At 31.8% G+C, this 26309-nt stretch overlaps 1 protein-coding gene across 2 annotated transcripts in view; it reads right to left on the reverse strand.

Moving 5' to 3' along the window:
- Positions 1 to 1528: 1528 nt before the first annotated feature.
- Positions 1529 to 26309, reverse strand: part of LOC114335235 (condensin complex subunit 2) — a 66920-nt gene continuing 42139 nt past the window's right edge. For both annotated transcript variants that reach the window (XM_050655307.1, XM_050655308.1), the window contains 5 exons: positions 17256 to 17426; positions 11019 to 11208; positions 5480 to 5593; positions 5325 to 5426; positions 1529 to 3640 (listed from right to left, as the gene is read on the reverse strand). In XM_050655307.1, coding sequence (XP_050511264.1) covers positions 3437 to 3640; positions 5325 to 5426; positions 5480 to 5593; positions 11019 to 11208; positions 17256 to 17426 — 781 coding nt within the window. In that variant the 3' untranslated portion in view covers positions 1529 to 3436. The remainder of the gene's footprint in view (positions 3641 to 5324; positions 5427 to 5479; positions 5594 to 11018; positions 11209 to 17255; positions 17427 to 26309) is intronic.

A 26309-nucleotide genomic window follows, 5' to 3' on the forward strand; every position in this document is an offset into this window, starting at 1 on the left:
CCGGATTTAAGACTCATAGCACTGGAATATACGCGCACACAACAATTGCCTACGTTTTTATAAAAGACAACAAGACAAATGACAAACAAGTCGCAATTGCCTACGGTTATATAAAATACTATCATTATTGTTTCAACTAAAGCATGATTGAATCATCGATATACAGTGATGAGCGCGCTAATAACCGGCAGAATAACGCAAAATATGGAAAACATAATACCTAAGTTGTGAGATGAAAAGAAATGAAACCAGTGGAGGTGGGAAATTTAGCGATAAAAACCTATAAATTTACATTATATTTACTGTTTCCCATCTTTAGACGTATCGTCTCGAGTTTGGCAACTGCCACTGTGACAGTTTTAGATGACATACTTCTTTGATACGCCTAAAGATCTAAAACAATAAATATAATATAAATTTATAGGTTTTTATCGCTAAATTTTCCACGTCCACTAGTTTTATTTTTTATCTTAAAACTTGATATGTTTTCCATCTTTTGCGATATTTTGCCTGTTATTAGCGCTCTCATCACTGTATAAATAAGAGTTACATTGTCGAACTAAACAATAACATGAAGAAAAATTCTATAAAAAAAGTAAAATATATCAAAAATTCATCTAAAGATCGTTATAAAGTCGCAATAGGGAACTTGCATAAAATTTTAAATTCGAAAAAAATGGTATAAATCACAACAGAACATAATTTAGAACATGTATCAAAGATAAAAAAGTTTTGTTTGGCCCCTGAAGGCGACTAAAAATTCAACTTATACCAGCCAGCCAAAAACGCGCCGTGACGTCACGGGGTTATATGTTTACATTCTACACCAATTATATAATTTTAAATTAGACATTATAAACGTCAGTAGAAAATACAGTTATTTGACGTTACAAGTGTTTTTGATCGTTTGAACTATTCATAGAAAACTTGTACTTTTACAAAATGGTTTTATTTTCAATAGTAAACCTTTCTTCCTTTCCTTCAAAAACTGTATCAAACTCCAATTTTAACAAACTGGTATATATTTATTACAATGACATACGATAAATGTCATTAGAATATAAATATTTTTCCTTTATTCCCCGACGACGAGCTGGCCAAATACCCAAGTAGGTGGAGGCCAATAAACTAAAGAAGAAGAAGAATATTCCTAAATATAACCATAAACGAAACCATATAGTTAAACTCTGTGACGTCACGGGTCGTTTGAACTATTTTAAGATACCGAATACTTTAAATTTGTACTTCTAAGTTATTATGAGATTTTGAAGCGTGAAATTTTGGAAATCTCATTTTTATACAAAACTGAACATTATTATGTAATAAAAAAATGTGCAAGTTCCCTATTGCCTAAAGCTGAAAGAGTTAAGAGAGAATGAGATTTGCCTACAGTCTAGGCATTTTGTTACTGCACCCACATTCTTTGCAGTGCTTCCTTAGTTTATTTAGTTGCGATCATTTTCTTCTCGTTACCCAGGGGCATTTGGTCTAGGACTTAAAGGTAAGATGTTAAATAAAAAACACGACACTTATTTGATATTTTACTTATATAAAAATATTCAAAATTTTAATAGATACATATTGTAGTCAGAATATTAAAAAAATCGCTAAGCGATAAGATGGTAAAATCTGCACTCGGCTGGATTTGTATTTGGGATTAGGCACTAGAAAAGTACATAATTCAAAATCCCGTTTTTTTCGAAAGCCAAATTTTTAGCTCCCCAGGTGTCCCCTATTGTAAAAATGTGTTTTTTATCAAAAAACAACTGTTTCTGAGGGATCCATTTCCTTAAAAAATCTGAAAAATTTGTACATAGGTACAAAGGCCCAAAAACACGCTGATTTTTTTTTTAGATTTTTTCGATCAAAATTTAGCCCAGGAAAAATTTTTGAATTGTCCAAAAACATTTTTTTGATTATGTAAAAAGCGTTTTGGCAAATTTCGAAATTATTATTTTTTCTAACAATAAAACACTGAAAATGTTTGTTTTCTATACTTCCACAAAATTTATTATAACTAAGTGACTACAGCTGTTTCGGCGGAGTGCCTTTCTCAAGTGATATAGTTTACAATGTGTTTGCCTTTTTAAGTCTTCAACTGAAGAGGTTGAGGAGTGGGGAGCTGTTTGTCTCGAGTTGGTCATTCAGAATTATATCTGTATTTTTCAGTTTATTAATTTCCATAGATTCTAAAAAAGATAGCTTAAGGCCTTTATTTTGAATATGTAGAATTTGAAACTCTTCGTTGAAAGAATGATTATGATCTAGAAGGTGAAGTGCGTATGTAGAAGTGTCTGTTTTTCTATTGTTGAACGCCCTTTTGTGTTCTGCTATCCGTTTGTCAAAAGTTCTGCCAGTTTGACCGATGTACGTTTTCGGATATTCGTTTCTACATATTCAAAATAAAGGCCTTAAGCTATCTTTTTAAGAATCTATGGAAATTAATAAACTGAAAAATACAGATATAATTCTGAATGATCAACTCGAGACAAACAGCTCCCCACTCCTCAACCTCTTCAGTTGAAGACTTAAAAAGGCAAACACATTGTAAACTATATCACTTGAGAAAGGCACTCCGCCGAAACAGCTGTAGTCACTTATTTATAATAAATTTTGTGGAAGTATAGAAAACAAACATTTTCAGTGTTTTATTGTTAGATAAAATGAACTTCCATCAAGTAACGGTCGAATCCATCAATTAATTATTTTTTGTCTATTTTTTTCTGTTCTTTTGAATGGTGGAGTTGGATTTGCCATTTTATCTCCTGAACTTCCTCAAAATTTGAAAAAACCCATTTTTTTGTGTTACCCCATGTTCTAGTACATAAATTCAACTGCATGTCAATAAATAACGATTTTGGATATATGTGTTCGTTATTTCTAATATCTGCATCAGGTTTGCCATTCCATTGAAACACATAACCTAGGTACACCAAAAATGGGTGTTTTCAAATTTTAAGGAATTCCCGGCGACAAAATGGCAAATCTAACTTCGCCATTCAAATGAACAGAAACAAATACACAAAAAAAATTATTTCGAAGTTTGCCAAAAATTACTTACATAACCTAAATTTTTTTTGAAAAATTCAAAAAAAATTCCTTTGGATTTTTTAAAGAAAAGGATCACTCAGAAACATTTTTTTTTTCGAAAAAACACATTATTTTTTGTTACCATAGTGGCCACATAGGGAGCTAAACATTTTGCTTAAAGGGGTTTTGAATTGTGTACTTTCTAGTGCCCAATCCCAAATACGCATCCAGCCGAGTGCAGATTTTACCATCTCATCCCGCTATAGCCTTTACAATATGGACATGGACATCTTGGAAAAACACTTATAATATTAAAATATATTTAACAGTTCTATTTGTACCAGTTTATAATTGTTCCAACTTTATCTCGTATTATTTGAGAAAAGCTTTACCTATTGTGGTCTTCTTATTGCGGCCCCTCTATATAACAATCATTCTTTCCTGGCATTCGACTTAAAGATAGATTTTTTTCGTTTGTTAAATGTAGTAAAGCAAAAAATGCTAGTGGACATGACAATTTTTCTTTTTCCTTGGAGGGCATTATATCCGGCAATGCTTTGTACAATTCAGAATAGGTTTGTGGTATTATTTTTACGTTTGTATCTTGTGTCTGAAAAAAACATAACGTTGTTAAAATAGCTTAAGAGGAGGGTATGGTTTGAAATCAATATTTCAAGCACATTTTTGTGATTTTTTTTTGAAACTATGGTACAATTATTTTAAATAAGCGTGTTAGGTACAGCTGGTTCCTAAAAAAACTGATACGACTCTTAGTAAGATTAATTTGATCATTTTGAGCAGTGTATTTGATTGGTTTGACATTATATTATTTTTTTTTATTGAAAAATGTCTTTGGCAGAGCCAATTAGCCAGTATATTTATTATGACAGACAAATAATAAAATAAACAAACACACAACAAACAACTGATTACATATGTCATTAAACTGTAATAATTATTAAGGTCTAAATTTTGGTATTATTTTGAATTCTTGCAACAATCTTGATTCTTAACAAAATCAACATTTTTTATTTCTAAACAAAAAATAAGCATAAAAACAAATATATCTCGACACTGTTACCTCACTAATGTCTAAAGAAAATCTATGCAAAATTTCAGGTGGATCGGTCGAGTAGTTTTTGAGTTACGATGTCCACCGCCTTTGAAAAATCAGTTTTGAGAAAAACGCGTTTAAAGTTTTGACAACTTCATCTTCTTATTTGTCTATCAAATCGTAAAGTGATGAGTATCGGAATATGTTTTTTGAATCGGGGAGTAATTTACAAAAGAGAAGGCGAACAGTTGTTGAACGTTTCTCACTACGCTCAGGCGTGATGGCGCGAAACCGCGGCAGAGCGAGTCGAAGGTAGGAATATGCAACACGCTGTATCTCTAGTAATTTTACTCCGATCAATCACAAATTTTCAGAGAATATTCTTAAAGTTATGCACTTTTATTTAAAATTATAAAATATTTCAATATTTCAAACCATACCCCATAGTAAGGATTGAATGCATTGATACGGGTTAAAAGTCGCTAAGCAACTAGCAACAATTTTTAATAATCAGATAGTCATAATTTTTGCTTTATTCTCCCAAGTACTGGCCTAAACAATTATAAAAATCAAGCTTCTATATTGTCTTGAATATTAGCTGCTATCAAGCCATTTTTAAGTCCGAAATCATATAGGAATTTTGCCATTTCATAAAAAATGACACCATTTCGGATGGTTTTTTGCGAATACCTTAAAAATTATGCATCTAACAAAAAAAATATACATATAAAACATTTTTGTAGCTTATGAAAAATTAAAGAGAAAAGAGATTTTTTTGGTACATGCTCAAATCGGTGTGGTGTATTCAACTTCAAATAACAGAGACATTCATTTTCGATTTTAGGGGTATAATGACCTTTAAAGGGGTATAAGACCTTTAAAACGAGCACTGGCAATTGTCTCATTACGTTTAAACTAAGCGACATAAATATGGAGCAAAAAAAATTATGAATAATGTATTTTAAGAAAAAATGAGAAGTATATTTAACCACCCATCCACCAGAATTTAAATGCATCGATTTGCTTCTAGATTACTGTATTTTTTGTACGGAAAAACAATTATTTTGAATAGTTTCATGACAGTCACATAGCATGACAGACATAAGTCACAGGTGAGAACGAGGCGGATTAGCCCACGCCTAGAACTTAGGTACACGAGTATCTACTAGCATGGCGCTTACTGTTTAATGGTATATAAACTAAAATAAATTAATAAAAACATACGTAAAAGATTTTTTACCTCAATCGTGACGTTGGTTAATTTATACCATATCGCACTTTTCAGTTTTTTCATATTTATTTGTTTGGCTTGCTTGGCGTATTGTATGTAAGTGCTAGGTACCTGTACAAAAAACAATAATTAATAACATATCAACAAAATTTGTGTAATATTACCATTTCTGGATTTTCCACCAGATTATCAGTCAAATTTCCTCCAAATTGCACCAAATGTTCATCGTCGCCTGCTATATTATCGTTATCCATGTCTGCATCATTATCATTATCATCCTGAAAATAAAAATGGGAAACGAATTAATGAATATTTGCTATCAAGAACTATAGTCTATTTTTAAACCAAGAGGAGTAATACAAATTTCCCGCGCCGTAAAGCTTGTTTGCAATTGGTCCAACCTCAGGCAAGTTTACTCCAGTAGTGCTCGAATTCTATTTTGCTGACGTTGAAACGGTTCAAAAGAACTCAATTATTTTGCTTCATCCAGAGACCAAAAATCGTAAATGTCATTGTAACATATTTTTGTCTCACCCAGTAGACATAAGAATATCGCTTCATATGCCAAGTAAATGCTAGGAATTTATTTCTGTCTTAAAGAAACGTGAGTATAATTCAATATGGAATGGAATTGTAGTTTATCAGTTTTGTTAAAGAAATACGTTATATTATTTTGCAGTCATGTCTAATTTCGGTTTTCTGTGTTTGTATTATCCCTCGAAAATTGAACTTTTAACGTTCAGTTTGTGATGTAAAAAGAGTTACAATGTAGCTAATGATCGTTTTGCCTCCATGATTTTTGGAGTTTAGATACACAAAACGTCCTGCTGTGAGTATCAGAGAGCACAGGTGTTAATTGTGGACTCAGCAATATCTTTCTTGAGAACTGTGGAATTGGGAGAGGTTTGCTGACTTTGCAAACTGATTTTTGATGGTTCCCTACTAAGTAGGTTGGACTTAAAATATATTTTGTTTTTCCCTATTGGTCGATAGTATTTGTTGTTTGTTTGGGTTTATATGACTGCGGACACTAAATCCATTCGCCAAGGTCGATAGTAAATGTAGGAAGCTTGGTTATTTTTTTTATTAGTCATTGATGAAAGAAGGAAGGATTAAACTTTTTTCTTATTGGTTGATTGGATGAGTAGGGTAGAATGAGAGAAATGGAGTGAGTTTTTGGAAGGAAGCGTTTTGGTAGGAGGAGATTCATTCAAGTTGTGAGAAAAAGAATTCAAGTTTTGGAAGTTGAAGTCAGAGGTTTAGTTGTAGCCTCGGGCAGAGACCGCTTATAGCGGTTTCTGAAGAGTTGAGTTGAAATTTTAGTTTGAGTTTTTTAAGTGGAAGTTTGATTGACAACTTAAGTGAGAATGTAGCCGATTTCGAAGTTGTATGAAGAAATTATGGCGTCGCCGCGTTCAGGCAAAAAGCTGGTTAGTTTTAGTGTGTAATACACTAAGTTTTTTTTTAAGCAGTCATGGATAAAGTCATGCATTAGGTGTCAATATTAATAATAAATACTTTAAGAAATTAATTAGAACTTACTTAAATATTTTCAAAAGTCAATATGAGCAGATTTGGAAGTTTATTTATTTTTTTTGCTGAAACTTTACATGGAAATAAACATTTTTGTACTATTCTTTATCTAAACTCAGTGAAAAATGCGTGCTTTGGACATTCACAACGTGAAGAATAAGGACAGGACTATATGACAAGGTATTGTTTGTAAACCTTTATTGTTTTTGTAAACAGAATCTCTTATATTGTCTATAAGAGATCCATCATTTCATTTTTTTATTTTAATAAAAAGTTGATTCATTTTATAATAATTTTTTTTGATTGATAATATTATTATCTGATCCCTTTTCTCTTGTTCATAAGTGAAAAATCAACATGAGAACACTGAGGTAGGTCATGATATATTTATATTTATGTAAATGTGTTTGTATCTCATGATAACTATATATTTTTATTAACTTGTTACTTTAATTATTTTATTTAGAAGTTTTAAGTATGTTTCGTCTTTAATTTTCTTTTAATTATTGCGCCCCCGAGCAATTGAGTTTCTATTATATTTAAAATCTATTAAGTATCCACAACCCTAGATCTCTGAAGACTTAGAGCTACCGAGGCACTCCGTAAAGTTACGTAGCACCAAGTATATTTTTATGTTTGTTTAATTTGTCGAGTTACATATTATTTTTTTTGCCTTTGTTATCCACAATGGTGCCACAACGTCACAAAACGAATTTCACAATGCGAAAATCGACGGTTGCTAGGCAACGTGACGTCACTAAAATAGAATTCTATTTTCCGTGCTTCCACTAGTGTTATCAAATTTTGACACTAATTACATTTTTAAAATTTTGACACTATTGTCATTTCATAGGTTAATTACGTTATATCAGAATTTTTTTTTGTATTATCTGCGTTATTCCTTTAATTTTTAGATTTTTAGTCTGTTTTTATATAAAAACAGTTGTTTTTAGAATTCTTTAGCGACGTATTAGCATAATATAATATTTGAGGATTAACGTCAAAGGCTGATATGATCAACCAAAAAAGAAGATGTATTTGGTGATATTTCTAATGACTTTCTTGAATGTGAATGTGTCTTTTTAGTTTACTCCTCTAGGTTTAAAAACAAAGCTTAGTACTAAAAGCGAACAATCTAAGATTAGTACAATATTTTTGAATTAATAGCCGACAAGGTCCTAATAGAAAACATGTAAAAATAATATACTAGGGAGGTTCGATAAGTACTTAGCCTCTCAAACATAAACGAAAATTTTGGAAAAGTGGTGATTTATTTCTGAACATAGTCTCCTTTTAGCTCGATACACTCGACCCAGCGGTGCTCCAACATCTTTAACCCGTCTGAAAAATACGTTTTTCTACGGCCGTGCTAAAAGAGCCACTTTCACGCACGCATTTCGTTTCCGAAAGTTGCACTTTCCCGCACGGCGTGCGGGAAAGTAAAATACCTTGTAATATGGCATTATAATATATTATAATACATGCAATAAACTAATATTTAGATATTATTTACTAATTTATTTCAAATGTATCTTATTGTGTTCATGTTTTAATGAAATTAGCGCGATAATTCGATGAAATAAAATTATTTTGACATACTATTTAAAAGTCAGATCAGTAGACAATTACAATGGGTTTTGAATCGTCGTCATGGAAACCAATATCGTCGTCGTGGTAATCCATTATATTGAAAGTTTGGTTTTGACAACCTTGTCAAAGAATTAATTTGTGTATTTTCACTTATAAATAAAAATTGATATAACTCTATTTTTTGTGCCTTTTTTCCAAACGTACGGCTCTAGAAAAATATTGTTCCCAACTCATGCGGAAAGTGTCTTCCCCGCACTCGACTCGATCGCGTCGTTCGGGTCAACGGCAGTCTCGTGCGTGAAAGTATCACTTTCCGCACTAGTTAGGAAAATAACTATTTCAGCAGATCTGCAAATTCGGTATCCATGGAGACGTTGAACTGCTTATTCGACTTAAATTTCTGCCCGGCGAGTGACTTTTCAAGTTTGGAAACAAAAAGAAGTCTTACCGGGCCAAATCTGGAGAATACGGTGGATGGTATACAGTAAACTCTCTCTTAACGGATACCTCTCTTCGCCGGACACCTCCACTATATGAACCTGTACCCTTTAACTCCCTTCGATAGACACTCTCAACAACGGACGCGGACAGTAAATGATGTGTAAATGCGGACAGTAAATGAAAAAAATTAACATTTTTTTCCAAATATTTTACAATATAAAACTCTATGTGTATATAATACATTTATTATTTCAAATCAATACAGATGTCCACGACCTGATATTTGATACTGTTCACGTTGTCAACACTACAGAAGTAATAAAAATCTAATGTTTTTGTTGGTCGGTGAAAGAAATCGTCACCAGGAAATTGTTAATTGTGTTTTGACTGGAACAAGGATTTAAGAATTTTAACCGGAATGTCTGATTAAGCATATCCAATAGACGTCGTTGTATTTTTATAAGTGTTTTCTTAAAAATTTTATTTTCGGATTAAATTTCAAAATAAATATTGTGTCTATTAGTTTTAGATTTTTTAAGTTTGAAAGAAAAAGTCGATGTGGTTCATTATGGAGAGAAGCATAAGTTAAGTGTTAAGACAGTTAGCTGAAAAATTTGGAATTGGAAAACCTCAAGCCAGTGAAATTTTGAAACATAAAAGTGGTTTAATCAATCAGTTTTCTGAGAACGGCAACCTGGAAGCGAAAAGAAAATTTTTGAAAACCCATAGTACTGCATTACACAAACATATAAATAATTGTTTTCGTTTGGTTTTGTGAAAATATTGGCGGTCTAAAAATATTCTTGTTTCTGGTAAAATTATTCAAGAAAAGGCATTAGAAGTTGCAAGGGAACTAAGCGTTGATATGAAAGCTTCTTGTGGATGGCTCGACAAAATTTTGTAAACGACACAATATTTCCTTCAAATCTGTATGTGGCGAAGCAGCTGCTGTAGATTTATTAGTAGTTTTTAACTGGAAGGAAAAACTGCTCATTTTAATGACAGTAGGTGGTACTCTCCGCGAGACATTATTAACGCAGATGAGATGGGATTATTTTTTAGAGTTTTAGAGCAGGATATGACCCACGAGATCTTTACACATGCCTATTGTCTCAGTTATCTCGCGAAACTTCAGTCAACGGTCTGCCAATAGACCATTCTGGATTTTAACGTTATCCTCCGTGGTAGCAGTTTTCAGGGCTCCTGGACATGACTTATCAAAAACCGACGTGCGACCACGTTAAAACTTCCCAAAACAATTTTTGTCAGTCACCATAGAAGGAGAAGAGTCACCGTACACAGCATTAAAGCGCTCTTTGATTTCACTTCGCACGATTTCCCTTCCAAAAACAAGAATCGAATCACCCACCGATAGAGCTCTTTTTTAAATTTTTCTAAAATCCCCAGACACGCTCGCTTCAACACCTTAAAATATAAAATAAACAGGAAGGAGTCTGTCATATATCAACAACACCTTAAATTTCAACCGAATCGGCCATCTTGAACGTCTGTGGATGACTCATAAGTTTTTGTCAACGATGTAAAGGTGTTTGGGCGCGCGACGTTTCCCCAACACGACAAAGTTACGCGTGAAGTTAGTCGTATTGATGACAGTTAGGGAAACGTCCGAGACCCAAGGTGTTTGTGTATTTAATCAGCTGTGTGCATAGGCGTACCATCTTGTAAAGCTCCTGTATATGCAATCAATTAACTGAAGTTATTAGTATAAAAAAATGTTATTTAACCGACTTTTCAACAAAATATTTTATAAATAAGTATTTGCTCTTGATCTACAGCTGTTTGTTTAATATCAAAGATGTAATAAAATCGTTAAGAATTGCTTTTCTTTCCTCTTTCAAAGGTACGTCACTGGAGATGGAAAGCAAATATGACAGCTAGTCGCCATTTGCGACCTCCTTCCCGGCTCAAGGTCATTTTGCATGTACCTACTCCTTCCTGGTTATTTTATATTCTAAGTTCCACACGTGGTCAAAACAAAACTACGCGTCTGAGGTTTTGATTGGCATAGGCTGTCTACAAGAATGTAATATACGATAGTAGATTTCCCTTGCGATGGAGGCGCCATCGGGCTGAGAGGCTAAGTAGTCATCGGGCCATCGACGTACTCTAACAACTTACCTGATTTTGAGAACAATATAGCGAATCGTTAGGGTTTTCATACTTATACGGGCTAACTTCAATTTCATCACGGTTTTCGTCTTTTTTAACCGCACTTTTCTCAACTGGACACACTCCTGGCTTTAACATTAGCTCTTTCATCGTTTCCATGATCCTTGCACAAGATTGGTCCATTAATGGAAGTGTTATCCTGCAAAGAAAAATAAATTCAAGATATATCGTGGGCGTACTGGGAAAATTCACTAACTCCATTTTTTTCAATTTTGACATTTTACTACCATTAAATCCACAAACATCAATATGTTAACAGGAAAAACCCTATATCTCCAAATTCGTCATACACCGTGCTAAAATCGGCACATTCAATGACAAAGAAAATCAACTAACTCCATCTTCTTTAAGTTTTCATGAACAAAATAATGTTTTTCCAAATATTCTTACGTACATACATAGCGCAACACCTGTGGTTAACATCCTTCAAACTCATATCCAGGTACCAAAAGTTGAACAGCCAGTATACCCGATTTTTTAGAGGTAATCCATGAGGTATAATAATGTTTAAATGCGATTTTCTCAAAACTTTACTTTTGTGAGTTAGTGGATTTTCCCAGTACGCCCACGATATTCGTGTACATACAGACCAAAGGAACAAAATAGGTAAACTTTCTATATCTTCTTGTCGGTGTTCAATGATAGCTACCTGAAGTGTTCTATCCTAATTAGTGCTATACCTATCTTATTTTTCTCTACCATATATACCAACTTTTATACAGAAATTGGTTAAGTTGTTTAAACAAAATACAGAAATTAAGATTGCTACTAGGAATGTTAAAACTTTGAACAGTAAACGAAGACTCCACTATAAATTACGGAAAGTTCTACGGTTATTTACTCCATACCTTGTAGCACTTGTGGTACATACCTTGTAGCACACCATGAAATATAGACGGATACGTGAAGAAACCGAAATATCCGATAATCAATTTGGCTTTATGCAGGACAGATCAACCACAGATGCAATTTTCATTATAAGGCAGTTGATGGAAAAATAAAGGAATAAAGAAACAAATACTCATACGGTCTTCATTGATCTTGAGAAAGCATATGATAGAGTTCCTCGATAGATTCTGTGATGGGAACTAAATAAGTAAGGAGTCCCCGGTGAATATGTAAAGATTTTGAGAGATATGTATGAGGGAGTAACAACTAGTGTTTAAGGGTCATCATGAAGGTTTCAACATGAAAAAGAAATGAGTTGAAATTTTTCTTAGAAACTGACGATTTATTTAATGCTCTAAAACCGGTTGAGATATGCAAATGAAATTTGGTGGGTTTTAAGAGGTAGTTATTGAGCATTTTTTGACATACAATTAAGAATTTTATATTCACCATTGGCATGCATACGGGTAATATGACCGGGTAAACATAGTTTCAAAACTTTTTTTTTAGTTTCAAATGAAAACCACATCACATTTTGAGTAAAAGTATTAAAGCGATAAGTCACTTCTATCATAGCACTAATTTTCAAAAGAATAAGATGCATCACTCCGATGCATGTAGGTCAGGTCCTTGCACACAAGCTTGTATAAAGATGGTACAAATGAGGTTTATTAATTTTTTAAAACACTTATGCGCGAATTCATCAAAAACCTTGGTCCCCGACGCAGACGCATTATACCTTTGCTCTGATTGGGTGTTCAAATGACATGACAATAATTGTTCAATATGGAGGTTATGGATAAACAAATATTGTATAGGTATATTAGTTTTATTGTTGTGAGGACACATACAAAAGCAAGTTTATAATTGTAGTAACTTTTTAAATAGTTTTTAAAAGCAACAGGTATGTACTTGCCTACCTATTGAATGCTCAATATACACAGCAGAAATGATAGCAGTAATGTTTGCTGTTCAGTATGTACTACTGAATCCAACTAGTAATTATGTTATATTTACTGACAGTAAAAGCGTGGTGGACAGATTGTGTAACATTCAAACAGCCAAACATATAAACCACATTGAATTGAATATTCTTAAAACTCTGTTTGAAACTATACAATTGGGAGTAAATGTAACAATTGCTTGGATTAAGGGCCATTCTGGAATAAAAGGCAATGAAATAGTTGACAATTTTGCTAAATCAGCTTATATGATCGGAGAAAAAATAAACAAAAATTTAATTCCAGCTTCAGATATCGATACTTTTAGCAGACAAAAACTTAAAAATAATTGGCAAATGTATTACACAGAATGTAATACTGGCTCAAATTTTGCTCATTGTAACCCTAGAATATTCTCAGGAAGATGGTTTTACACAGAATATAATAGACATTTTATAAAGACCATTAATCGGCTGAGAGCCAATCATGCTCTTACGCCATCTTACATGCATAGAATCGGCTTGTCAGATACTCCTAATTGTACTTGTGGCAAAATCGGAGATCTAACACATGTCATATTAGAATGTCATTTACAAATAAATAATATAAACGACCTTTATAAGGAATTAAAAAATTTAAAATGTTTTTTCCCAATAAACCTTAATACTTTAATATTTACAAATGATATGGAAATTCTTCATCTCATTTATAAACATGTTAAATTATGTAAATACAAGTTGTAAATGTATACTAGCATAATTTGTTAATGTGGTTTGAAAAAATAAAAAAAAAGAAAACAAAAATATATAAAAAACACATAGTAAAATAATAACAAAAAAAAATAATAAAAAAAAGAAACAAAAATAAAAAAGAAAAGAAAAATAAAAAAAGAAAGTAAAAAAAAGTGTTTAAAAGTGCACAAATTAAAATATATATTTAAAAAAAAACAGTAAAATAATTAAAAAAAAAACAAAATAAAAAAAAGCAACACAATGTACCTATGTATCTAAAAATAATATTGTAGTATGTATTTATGTTATGAAATAAGAAATTTATGACTATGAATCTGCAATCAATCACAAACAAGTCTGGCTAATTGGCTCTGCCAAAGCCATTTTTCAAAAAAAAAAGGTATGTACTTAATTGTAAATGTTTCAGTATTGTAATAAAAAATTACATAGGTACTTACCTATTTGGAAAATGTATGTAGGTACCTATCTAGTAGGTAATGCTTTGATTTACATAATTTGATTACCAACAAAATATCTACCACTCTTCATCTAATATACCTATTGTTTTCTTACTCTATGTTTTGTTGTATTTTAATATTTTAATTCCCTTTGTGAACACACACACACAAAAATCAAACTATGATAATTTGATTAAATTCAGAACTGCCAAACAGTAGAACGTTCAGTTAGCCTATCTTCCCACATGACAAGTACGTGTAAGTGGTTAAGTTGGGTGACGGGTGTGTGTAAGTGGATTTTAAATCTAAGCACGCGGGTTCGAATCCCAATGCAAGTTTTTATTTTTTTTAGTGATTATATTTGTTATATAATTTTTTTCAGCAAATGCTTATTTAGTTAAAATTTTTGCCAACAATTATTGTTCAGAAATCATTTCTTTGTGGCATTTTTCAATGTGTTTGTGTGTGGTATGTTCTTTTATTTTTTTAATTTTTGGTATTGTTTTAATAAAAATGTTTGGAAAGTATGTAGTAAGTATTAAAATTAGTTTAATATTTAAATAAAATATAAATAAACTGTTTAAAATACTTATATTAATTTCGTTGGAATCATATAATAGAAGTATAACTTCTTACGTGCGTACAAAGTACACACACGTTCTTTTTTTAAGTAAGTTTTAATTTTTTTTAAACTTACGTTACCTACACCCTAGAGCAGGGGTCACCAATTAGCGGACCGTGGTCCGCATCCGGACCGTGGGCTAGTTTTGTGCGGACCGCCATTAAATTCAGAATATACCTAGTGTTTGACAATTTTGAAAATGTACATACATACATAATCGGTTGCCTCTTTTACCATTAGGTGTCGAGGATTCCTCCTTTATATAATACTCTCTGCAAATTTACGCCACTTCTTCCTATCTGCTGCTAAAACTTTTGCTTCTTGCCACGATGTTCCTCTTTTCTTGAGTATTTCGTTTACAGTAGTGTTCCAGCTTTTCCTTGGTCTGCCTCTCCTGCTTTTACCCACTGCTTTGGCCTCCCATGTCATTTTCACTTGTCTCTCACCACTCATTCTTTTCATGTGTCCAGCCCATTTTAACTTCTTTTCTTCAACTTTTTCGTTGAGCGATTTTATCTGTAATTCATGTCTTATATCTTCGTTTCTTCTTTTGTCTAACCTTCTTGCTCCCACCACTTTTCTTAAGTATCTCATTTCTGTAGCTTGTAATCTTTTTCTTTGTCTGTCATTAAGTACCCAGTTTTCTGCCCCATATATTGTAATTGGCATATATACAGTTTTATATACTGTCATTTTGGTTTTCCTCGATATTTCTTTTTTGTTTAGGAAATTTTTATACAGTGAATAATAAGTTCTCGTTGCCAATTTTATTCTGTTTCCAATTTCATCTTCTTGTGTACCTTTGTTGTTTAACATTATTCCCAAATACTTAAAGAGGTCTACTTGCTCGATTTTTTGTCCTTCGATTTCAATATTTACAGTTGCTTCTTTGTTGGCTATTGTCATTACTTTAGTTTTCTCCATATTTATTATTAAGTTGTAGTTTTTTAGTTCTTCAGCCCAGATTCTAATGTTATCTGCGAGAGCCTTTTCAGTTCTTGCAACTAATACAATGTCATCAGCAAATGCACAGGCTTCAATTTAAGGGGAGGTACTGTGGTTCTCGGGATACAGCCAGTTTCATAATTATTGAGTACCAATTTCAAATGGTGAACAATGATGGTCAAAAACTATGTTAATTTGAAAATGTTTGGCCATGAAATTGTGTACTAGGTTTGGCTCAATTATGTGTGCGAAGCCGCTTTATCAAGAATGAACTTTATTAAAAATCGGTACAGATCTCAGCTAACAGATGACTATCTCAACCCCCTAATGAGAATCAGTTGCACTAAACTCACTCCAAACTTCAGACAGGTTGTACATAACAAAAATGTCATTTTTCTCTCTGATGATTTAATTTTGTAAAGAGTTTTTTCCCTTATTGTTATACTTACTATAATCATTAATTTTGAATTTAAGTAAACTGTAATATAAAATTGTCATGTGCGTGTTATTATATTCATTTCCTCCCTCATATGTTAAGTGGGAGTACTTTTCAGCTGTGCATTTAATTAAAATAATTTTCAGATTTAATAAGTTTGCAACAAACAGCTTGCATTGAAACTAATGTAGAAAAGATAACATGTTAATTACCATTTTGTACTATGATTATTTATTTTCAATTCCTCAGTTTCAATAACTGGATTACTGGATTTAAAAAACTTAATGACTATGTACAAAACTAAAGATGTCAAAAAACTTCATTAGCATTCAAAATATAAATTCCTAACTTTTAAAATACTCCCGTAACAATTTACAATACTGCTGACTGCTGTGTTCAAAATATACTGATAATAACATCAGAACAATACACAATGAATTTATATTTTATTTACTGTACCAGGAAAGCTTTAAGTCTACATTGACCAAAAAATAATCAGATATTATTAGTTTTCCTTTCCATATTATTCCATATGTGAGGCCACATTCGTATGAAAAATGTTTCTGACTCGATTTCTTTGCGGATTCCTGTTCAAATATGTCCTCTTTAAACAAATCAGAAGAGTGCCGGGCAAAAAATTTTTTTAAGCAAATTCAAAATTACCTTTTTGCCTCGAAAAATGTATTTTTAGGTTACTTCGGTAATTTTAAACAAAAAAGGTCTCTTGTCATATTTATGAAAAGTTGATAGTTTTCGAGTTATAAGCCATTTAAAATCTGAAAAATGTGACAATTCGTATTCTCGATGCTTGAAAACTCTCAAGTTTTGATAAAATGACAGATCTTTTTTATTTAAGATGACTCAAAAATGCATAAAAAAAACATATTTTCGGGGGCAAAAAAGGTGATTATTTGAATTTGTTAAAAAAGATTGTGAAACAATTTCTGCCCAAAAATTTCGCCCGGCAGCCTTCTGACTTGTTTATAGGGGATATTTTTTAACAAGAATCCGCAAAGAAACCGAATCAGAACAACCAGACACCGGCAGCATTAACTCCGGACCCCGGAAGTGTCATAGATTTTCGAAACGGACCCCCAGGGAAACTAATTGGTGACCCCTGCCCTAGAGGGTAGAATGTCTAAAGATTATATATATTAAAACTTACTTATGCATGTCAACTGCTGGAGGCTTCTTTTTAATAACTAACTCATTGTTAAAATTTATTTCTGGGGGCTCTGCTTCATAATTGATCTTCTCAACTATAGGTTTTTTACGACCTCTTTTTGTTGGTTGTTTTTCTGTCGTATTCGCTCTTCCTGAAAATCTTGGTGTCGACCTTAAAATTAAAAAAAAAATGGATTATTCAATAAGTTTTACCACTGGATCAGAGAAGAAGATTGTGCTCACTGATAGAGATTCCATAAAATTATAACAGACGCGTGGAAGACAAACTCAGCTGCAAAAACTATTGGGACCATGCAAGTTCGGAAAAGCGACACCTGGTTTCATAGCTCGGCAACTTTTTTCGCACTTTTAATTATATTGGCCAATCATATTGGTCCTTGTTGCTGGATAATTGTCAAGGCCGTAGCCCAAAAAAAAATATAAGAAGAAAAAGTAAGATTTAGGTTATGTTATTAAAAGGTAAACAATTGTACTGCAAGCAAAATACAATTAATTAAATATATTTTTATATAATAATTGTATATCACATCAATATTGTGAGCAACATATAATCTTTCTGCTTTAATGACAGTAGGTATGAAATATACGTCAATTTGACAATTTCAATTGACAATATGAATTATTTAAGAAAGTTGCAAGATTTCTCCAGTATTCGCGCACGATCGTTTCTTGTATCCCCTCCAAGTACTTGCACACCGCGAATAGAGATATATCCTAACTCTGTGTGAGTTATAAGATGTTTACGTTGATCATAAGCCGGAGATAAAGTCACTTCACAGAACAAATCATAGGAGAAAACCTGGCCGGATTCAGATCAAGACGGTCTACTATTGACCAGCTATTCAATGTAAAACAAATATTAACTAAAACCTGGAAGCACGACATAGATATCTACCAAATCATTGTAGATTTTCGACAAGCCTATGATAACAAATAGAAATAAAATATATTTAATTATGCAAGAATTTGGTATACCAAGGAAATTGGTAAAGTTAGTTCAAGCTACGAAGACTCACACAGAACAGCAAAATTGCGCAAACTTCGAGTTCAAAATCAATAATTGACAGATCCCTTCCAGATAACTAAAGGGCTTAAACAGTGAGATGGGCTGGTTCCGACTCTGTTTTAATATATGTATGCAATATAGGCCTCGATCCCGCGTACCAAAAAAAAGTTGATTAATAGCAAGCTGAAAATTTGTTAATAGCTTAAGAGCAGCCAAAGCCCGAAAATTGAATTTTTTAATTTTTTTAGTTATGATTGAAAATTATTTTCTGAAATCTTCTCTTTCCAACGATATATAACACATTATAGTATAAAATATCCATGAACACAAAATTATTTGTATTTTGAACGTCTGCACTCAACTTACCGTGTATTGATTGGTATTGTCCTTTTCATGATCATTTTTCAGTGCGTAACAAATGATAGGAAAAAGGGTAAGTCCGTGATAATACACATTTATGACATTTATTCTAACATGACATTTTAGTTAAATCTGACAGTTGTCACATTTTATTTTCAATTTGGAATAAAAACAAATCAAATGCGTTTCTTGCATTTATAAAATGGTATTTTCTTTGATTTGTATAGTCTTATAAATTATACAGATTATATTTGTAATATCGATGGCCTAGCGTGCAAATGTGCTAAGTGCTAATTTGTTGGTTTTCCAATAATTGAAAATTAAGCTTTGAAATCTTATTAAAATTATAGTTTTTATCATATACCTATTAATAATTGCTCACATATTTTGTGACATCTGAAGACCGTTTGTAAGTTCCAAAGAGCCTTAAAATGTTAGCGGGTCGCGAAATAATAATAATAATAATAATTGTTGCTGTTACTTAACACCTTTGTAGTACCTAAAATTTTTTAAGGAAGTTAATACCACATTGAAAAAAATAATTATTTTTAATGACACAAATACAAAAAATAATACTCTATCAAAGGCAAAGTAAGAAATCCTAAACTAATATTTTTATCGGATATTTATAGAGAATTGTCTAATCTGAAATGTCAGACTCTTCATTTCGACTTGGAATATTGTTGGTTGACACTGGAATGTCTTTTATAAACTGGGAGTATTCATCGGGAATAACATAAAATCTAAAAGATATTCCAAATCTTTTTTCTTTTTATGTGAAACTGGTAGTCTTGTCAAATACTTTTGGTTTAGTTCAAGGTTTGTGCTTGTTCTTTTTATTCCAGCCTTTCCCTTACAATTTACTTCTATTTCTTCAAAATTTTCTTGAGATAAACAGTATCTATATTAATCCACAAGAAAGAACTTCCTGTAGTTGGCTGTATACCATTAATTACAAGTGAAATTTAATAAAAAATTTTCCTTTTGGTAAAAGGTATATTAGTTAAAAAAGCCCTTATATGGCTACAAACATAGAAACAAAACGTTTTCGCTCTGTAACAAGAGCATCATCAGTGTTACAAGAACATGGTGAGCCAACCAAAAAATACAAAGGTCAAAGCCTTTCAAAAAACAGACAAAAGTCTTATATAAATGAACACATCGAAAAATCCAAAGGATGGATAAAATTATTAAGGATACGGCCCTAGGGCAACATATGACTCCCACACGTGGTAAGTGGGTCAAAAGGTAACTAGGTCATTATGTTATAAGAGGTGGCAGGCAACTACTGCCTGCCACATACGAAAAAACAACTGGAATTACCACTAAAACCGACTATAAATACTAAGCATGTTATTTACCTTGCATTACTTCTGGGGTTCCACATTGATTTTCAAGAGCATTTTTTACTATGCGAATGGTTCTGGAACTCATTATCACTAATTAAACTGGTAACAATCAAGACCACTATTTTTCTTAACGTTTACCGACAAATTTGACGTAATCTAACCTCACTTTTAATTGTGTTTGGTGTAGCACAAATGTGTTAAGTAACTAACTCTGAAGGTTTCACGAATTTCGATGAGTAGTACAAATGTTCTAAGTGCACTTGACACATAAGTTGTAGAAACCTGCAGGTGCATAGTACTTATTCCTTTTGAAAGATGGCACTAGAAAAAAATATGGACATATTTTACTTACCACATGTGTCTGCAAGATAATAATGTCTTAGACGGTTTAGGTGTGCCAAATAACACGTTTTGACCATAATTGGCACTTAGCACCTTTGTACGCTAGACCATCGATATTATGATTAATTAAAAAAAAAATATTTTTTGAAGTTATACTTCTTTACGGGCGTAATGACGGTGAAATTTTATATGGTAAAACCTAGCGACCGGGCGCATGCGCATTATAACTTTGTTCTGATTGGATGTTCAAATGACATGACAAAAATTATCCAATATGGCAGCTGTGGCACAGCTGTGGGACTGTGGTTTGGTTATAATGTATGCTTGTTGCGTTTTAAAATTTGTAGGAAGAGAAACAACAAACATAAAGTTAGTTAATGGTTATACTGCCTTTTTAACGGCCGGTTTCACAATCTGTGGTTAACCCTAGCGGTCAACTAACCTTTACCCACAGTCTAACTGACAGTTGCTGTTTCACAACCACAGATTCAATCATGGTTAGTTGACCGTAAGTTTTGTTTTATTTTTCTTATGTTGGTAGGAAATTATGGACAATGATTACCAGAAATAACATTTTTATGGAAGAATTATCAAATCAGCTGATCAGTCAGATGAGTTTCGATTGATTTTTATTAGGATAAATTCAATAAATTGTTATATTTCTTTATGACTATTAATTTGTTGTATATATTTTTTAAGGATTTTATATTTAGTTGTGGAGTTTATTTTGCAAATTAAGGAAAAATAAATGTGTGTATATGTGTGGTTAGGATATTCAGTCAGACTTGTAGTTGATTTGCATAATCATATTTTTGATGTTGATTCTTGCTACCTTGCTTTAAAAATTCATATATTTTAACATACCTCCTATGGAATTAATAAAATTTGATACATGATGGTTGCATCTTAGATTTTGGACCATAAAAATTACTATGCAAAACTTTTTTGAAGTATCATTTTTCGTAAAATTAATATTACAAATGCTTCCCATACGTGGCCAACTAAAGTACACACACTGTATATTACATGCACATTATACATTTTAAGTTTTGTTTAAGAATAATATTTGTTTTGAGGTCTTTCGCCAATATTGTTAAAATTAAATTGTTAATATAAAAACATGTAGCAAGCAAGAGACTATAGTATGTATTAATAATTACCCCAGGAAGCAAATCATTTAAAAATCGAACAATTATTGGCCGCTGAAATGCTAAACGCATTTAAGTACATCATATAAATTCATATCTGTAATTAATAATTTACGTGTATCACTCTACATTCTGTCCTGTCAATAAAACGAAATTAGGTTAGGATAACCTCTGGTTAAGAGCTTAACCATCACTCCAAGCTCTGGTTAAAAATTCTGTCGGTTAACCACAACTTCGCCGTTGACCTGATATTGTGAAACACATATTTCGGGGTAACTTCTGGTTATCTCTTAACCACAAGTTAACTTCGACTTGTGAAACCGGCCGTAAATAGTTTTCATATTATATTTTTAGACTTATTTACATAGAAGAGATGATTGTTGCATGCCAATGTGAAAGCTCATCAAAATGTGACTAGTACGAGTGCCGCAGATCTCGCTTATTCAAAGCTAAAGAATCTTTCACTGGTAAGTGTTTTATAAATAGTTGATCAAATTTTGTTATGATATTTGAACATAGCCACGTTGCACGATTCAAGTGATTGCGAAATTTATTAGTCGTTATACGGGCTCCAATACCTACCTTGAACCTACCAAAATACATACCTAAGTAGTATGTAATACTTTTATTTACATAATTTGATTACCATCAAAATTTCTATCAATATTCACCTAATATATTGTTTTCTTACTCTATGTTTTGTTGTATTTTTTCAATTCTAAATCATTTCAATTCAAAATCAAAATAATTTGATTTACATCAGTTAAAAATGTCAAAAGGTTAATCTGTTTAGTTAGACGATCTTCGCACATAATGACAAGCTGTCTCTGTGGCGAAGTTTTAATGCGAGTGAATCCCAATACAACGCAAATACCAGCCGCGTGGTAAGTTGGTTCGAATCCCAATAGAAACTTTTATTTTTTTATTTTTTTTATACATTTTATGATTGTAAGTATATTTATTATATAATTTTATTTTCAGAAAATACGTATTTAGTTAAAAAATTTTCCGACAATTAATGTTCAGAAATCATTTGTGGCATTTTTAATGTGTTTGTGTGTGTTTTATTTTTTTTATTATTTTAATTTTTGGCACTGTTTTAATAAAAATGTTTGAGAAGTAGTAAGTATAAATTAATTTAATATTTAAATAAAATATAAATAAAAAGTATATTAATTTCGTTTATAATCATATAATCATATAATAGAAGTATAACTTCTTACGTGCGTACAAAGTACACACACATTCTTTTTTATTATGGCGCCATCTATCGACAACTAGAATAACTAGAAGAAATGTTATAAAAATGTCACCGACGAAATGTAATCACCGACATGCCTTTTTTTCTGTCACATACAATTTAATGCGTTAGAAAGAAATCGAAAAACTGTGACGCACTGAAAGATGATCATGAGAAATACTGTAGCTTTATAGCCTATTAGAGTGTTTTATGTTTTTGCGATTTCCCGAATACTAGGTTTTTAACTTTTGATGTCAAATATCTCTGGATCCTTAGACGATAGAAGGTCCAAATTTTTACAGTAGTTGTAGATAGATAATATCAAGTCCCGCGTAAAGTTTTATTGAAAAATGTACAAAAACAACTAAAATAAAAAATAAAATCTAAACTTTTTTGGATTTTTTTTGTCAGAGTATTTTAAATAATTTTAAAATAAATGTTTCTTTTACTCTAACTTTACAAAAATCTACACGGGACTGAACAATACATTTAGTTTCGAAATAAAAGAGAAAAATAAAATTAGGTCTCTAAGTGCTTTGGTTACAGAGTATGTGACATAATGTTAACATTGCCGTTAAATGGGACTTCGGGTGCCCTTAACGGTGTCTAGTCGGACAAATTTAGGTAATACCTATAAGAACAAATTGTAACTATTTCCTGCGTAGGATCTGGCGGCCATTTTTATTTATAAACAATTTAGTGTCAAAAACAGCCCTTTTTCCCTTTTTTTTCAAATCAATGGGAAACATTAAAACTTATGGTTTTCTTAGTACAAATATCTTTAGAGAGAATGGAAAAAGCTTTAAAATGGCGTATTACAAAGTTTGATATACTCATTTATTGTTAATATAATTGCAAAAAAGGTCGAACTTGCAAAAAAATTAATTTCGCAATAACTATTGTAAAAATAAGTGTACATCTTTGAAATTTTTTGAGGGTTCTTTGGTGCTTAATACGTGATAAAAATTTCAAAGCTATTTATTCAATTTTATTCAAATTCAGGTGTCAAATGAAAGAGTATGAGCTAAACTTTCAAATTGGTTTAAAAAAATGAATAAAAAATGCATTTATTAGTAATAAATAATTATGCAAAAGTATCTTAAATTTTTCCTTATAAACTTTTTGAATGATTTTTTTCAAAAAAATCTATTTTTACCGTGTTTTAGGTGTACAACTACCAAGTAATGTTATGTATATGATAATTGATGAAAAATTGTAATAAATATATACATAATTTATTAAATAAAAAAAATAAAATTTTTGAAGGAAAAATTGACCATACTTTTGCATAATTATTTATTACTAATAAATGCATTTTTTTTCACTTTTTTTAAACCAATTTAAAAATTTAGCTCATGCTCTTTGATTTGACACTTGTAGAATGGTTCTAAAATCTTTTTTTTTCTGACTTATGCTATTGTAAAAAAAGCTCTCCGGGATAAACAATTTGAATAAAATTTAAATAATTGAATGAATCGCTTTGAAATTTTTGTCACATACTAAGCACTGAAGAACCCTCATTTGACAAAAATTTCAAAACTGTACATCTATTTTTACAATAGTTATTGCGAAATTATTTTTTTTTAATTTCGACCTTTTTTCGCAATTATATTAATAATAAATGAGTATATTAAACTTTGTCATACGCCATTTTAAAGCTTTTTCCATTCTCTCGAAGATATTTGTACTAAGAAAACCATAAGTCTTACTGTTTTCCATTAATTTGAAAAAAAAACGGAAAAAGGCCGTTTTTTGACACTAGATTGTTTATAAATAAAAATAGCCTCCAGATTCTACGCAGGAAATAGTTACAATTTGTTCTTATAGGTATTCCCTGTCGAAAAAACGCTTTAGTGCCCTGGCTGTTGAAGTGTCATGGAAAAAACTTACTACCCTGGACTATAAGGGAAGTTTTAATTATTGTGGAACAGTTTAAAAATTTGGAACGTCAGATTACGAAAACGTCCTATGTATTTTGTCGGACAGAACATCCAATTGATTTGTTACCCTTTCATTAAACTCTCATGCAAAAATCATACTGCTATTAATAACCAACATGATTCCTGTCATTTGACATGTTCTTCGTGTTCCACTCATTAAAATGCCCATTTGGTGATAAACACCAGTCTGATTTTTGCACGAGAGTTTAATTTAATGGTAACAAATCAATTGGAAGTTCTGTCCGACAAAATGCATGGAACGTTTTCGTAGTCTGACGTTCCAAATTTTTAACCTGTTCTACAATTAAAACTTCCCCTATTCCAGTGTTTCCATACAACAAAGTTTGTCCGACTAGAGACCGTTAAGCTATTAAAAAATGTTCAGATTGCTATTAATCAACTTTTTTTTGGTACGCGGGATCCAGGTCTAATATTTTTATAAGAAAAACGTCCGTAAACCCAAAAATGTTTTGTTTAATAAGTCTAAGCAGATGGTACGCAGACGATGTAAACTTGATGGGACGAACTGCAGGAGACATTACAGAAAATTATGTGGAGCTTGAAGAAGATGCGAAAGAAATAGGTCTAGCCGTCAACGAAGATAAAACTAAAGCCCTAATATACAAAGCTAATACTGAAGTAGTAAAACAGCTCACAAAGAGCCAACGATAACAACGACGATTAAAGCACAGAGAATATGATATTTGGGGCACATCGAGAGAATGGGAAGTAAAAGAATGTCAAAAATGAAGAAGGTACTCTCTCGAAGACCAATACAAAAGAGAAGGAAGGGCAGGCCGAGGAAAAGATTGAAGGGCAGTGTGTACGAAAACCTGAACAAAAGTAACATTTAGAGATGGAAGGAACTAGCATTGGACAGGAGATGGAGAAAGGTGGTAAAGGAGTGTATAAAAAGACTGAAGTGTAAATAAATAAAATTTATAAGATTAAAATAAAATGTAATTAGAAATGTAAACATTTTAGCCCTATGCCTACAAGGCCTGTTGAGCTGTGATGCACACCGGAATACGTTTTTGAATTGCGGAGTAATTTACAAAAGAGAAGGAAAACTGTTGCTGATTTTTTCTCACTACGCCCAAGCGCGCAAGGTAGGGATCAACATGCTGTATATCCGGTAATCTGAGATTATCAAACAGTATTCTTGAAGCTGTGTACTTTCATTGAAAATAATAAAAAAAATCGAAAGCTTCAAAAATTTTCAAACTATAACCCCCCCCCTTTAAGCAGTATATTAATTCCTATTTACAGTAGTTAACTTTAATAATACAGGAATATCGCAAAGGCAAACGTTATTAGAGTGTCAAGACGTAAATAAGGGATAACGGTCTATTCCAACAAAGACATCAAAAGAGTTATCGCAAATGTTCTGGGGGCGGGGCTTAACGTTATTATGACAACATACTTTTGGGATTAGAAATTAATGCTGAGGAATACTCTAATTGTTTTTTATTGAAAAATGAATGGGGATATTGAGCAGGTTGACATGCATTTTAATTTTAATGATTTAACCAACAATAAATATAAATAATCAGTATCAAAATAATATCAAATATCTGAATAACTAATATCCTAACCAAAAAAAGTAGTCTATTGCAGACAAAATAAGAACGCAACGTGTTTCTCAACAC

This window comes from Diabrotica virgifera, chromosome 7, assembly GCF_917563875.1.
Source record: "Diabrotica virgifera virgifera chromosome 7, PGI_DIABVI_V3a".
NCBI classification, from domain to species: domain Eukaryota; kingdom Metazoa; phylum Arthropoda; class Insecta; order Coleoptera; family Chrysomelidae; genus Diabrotica; species Diabrotica virgifera.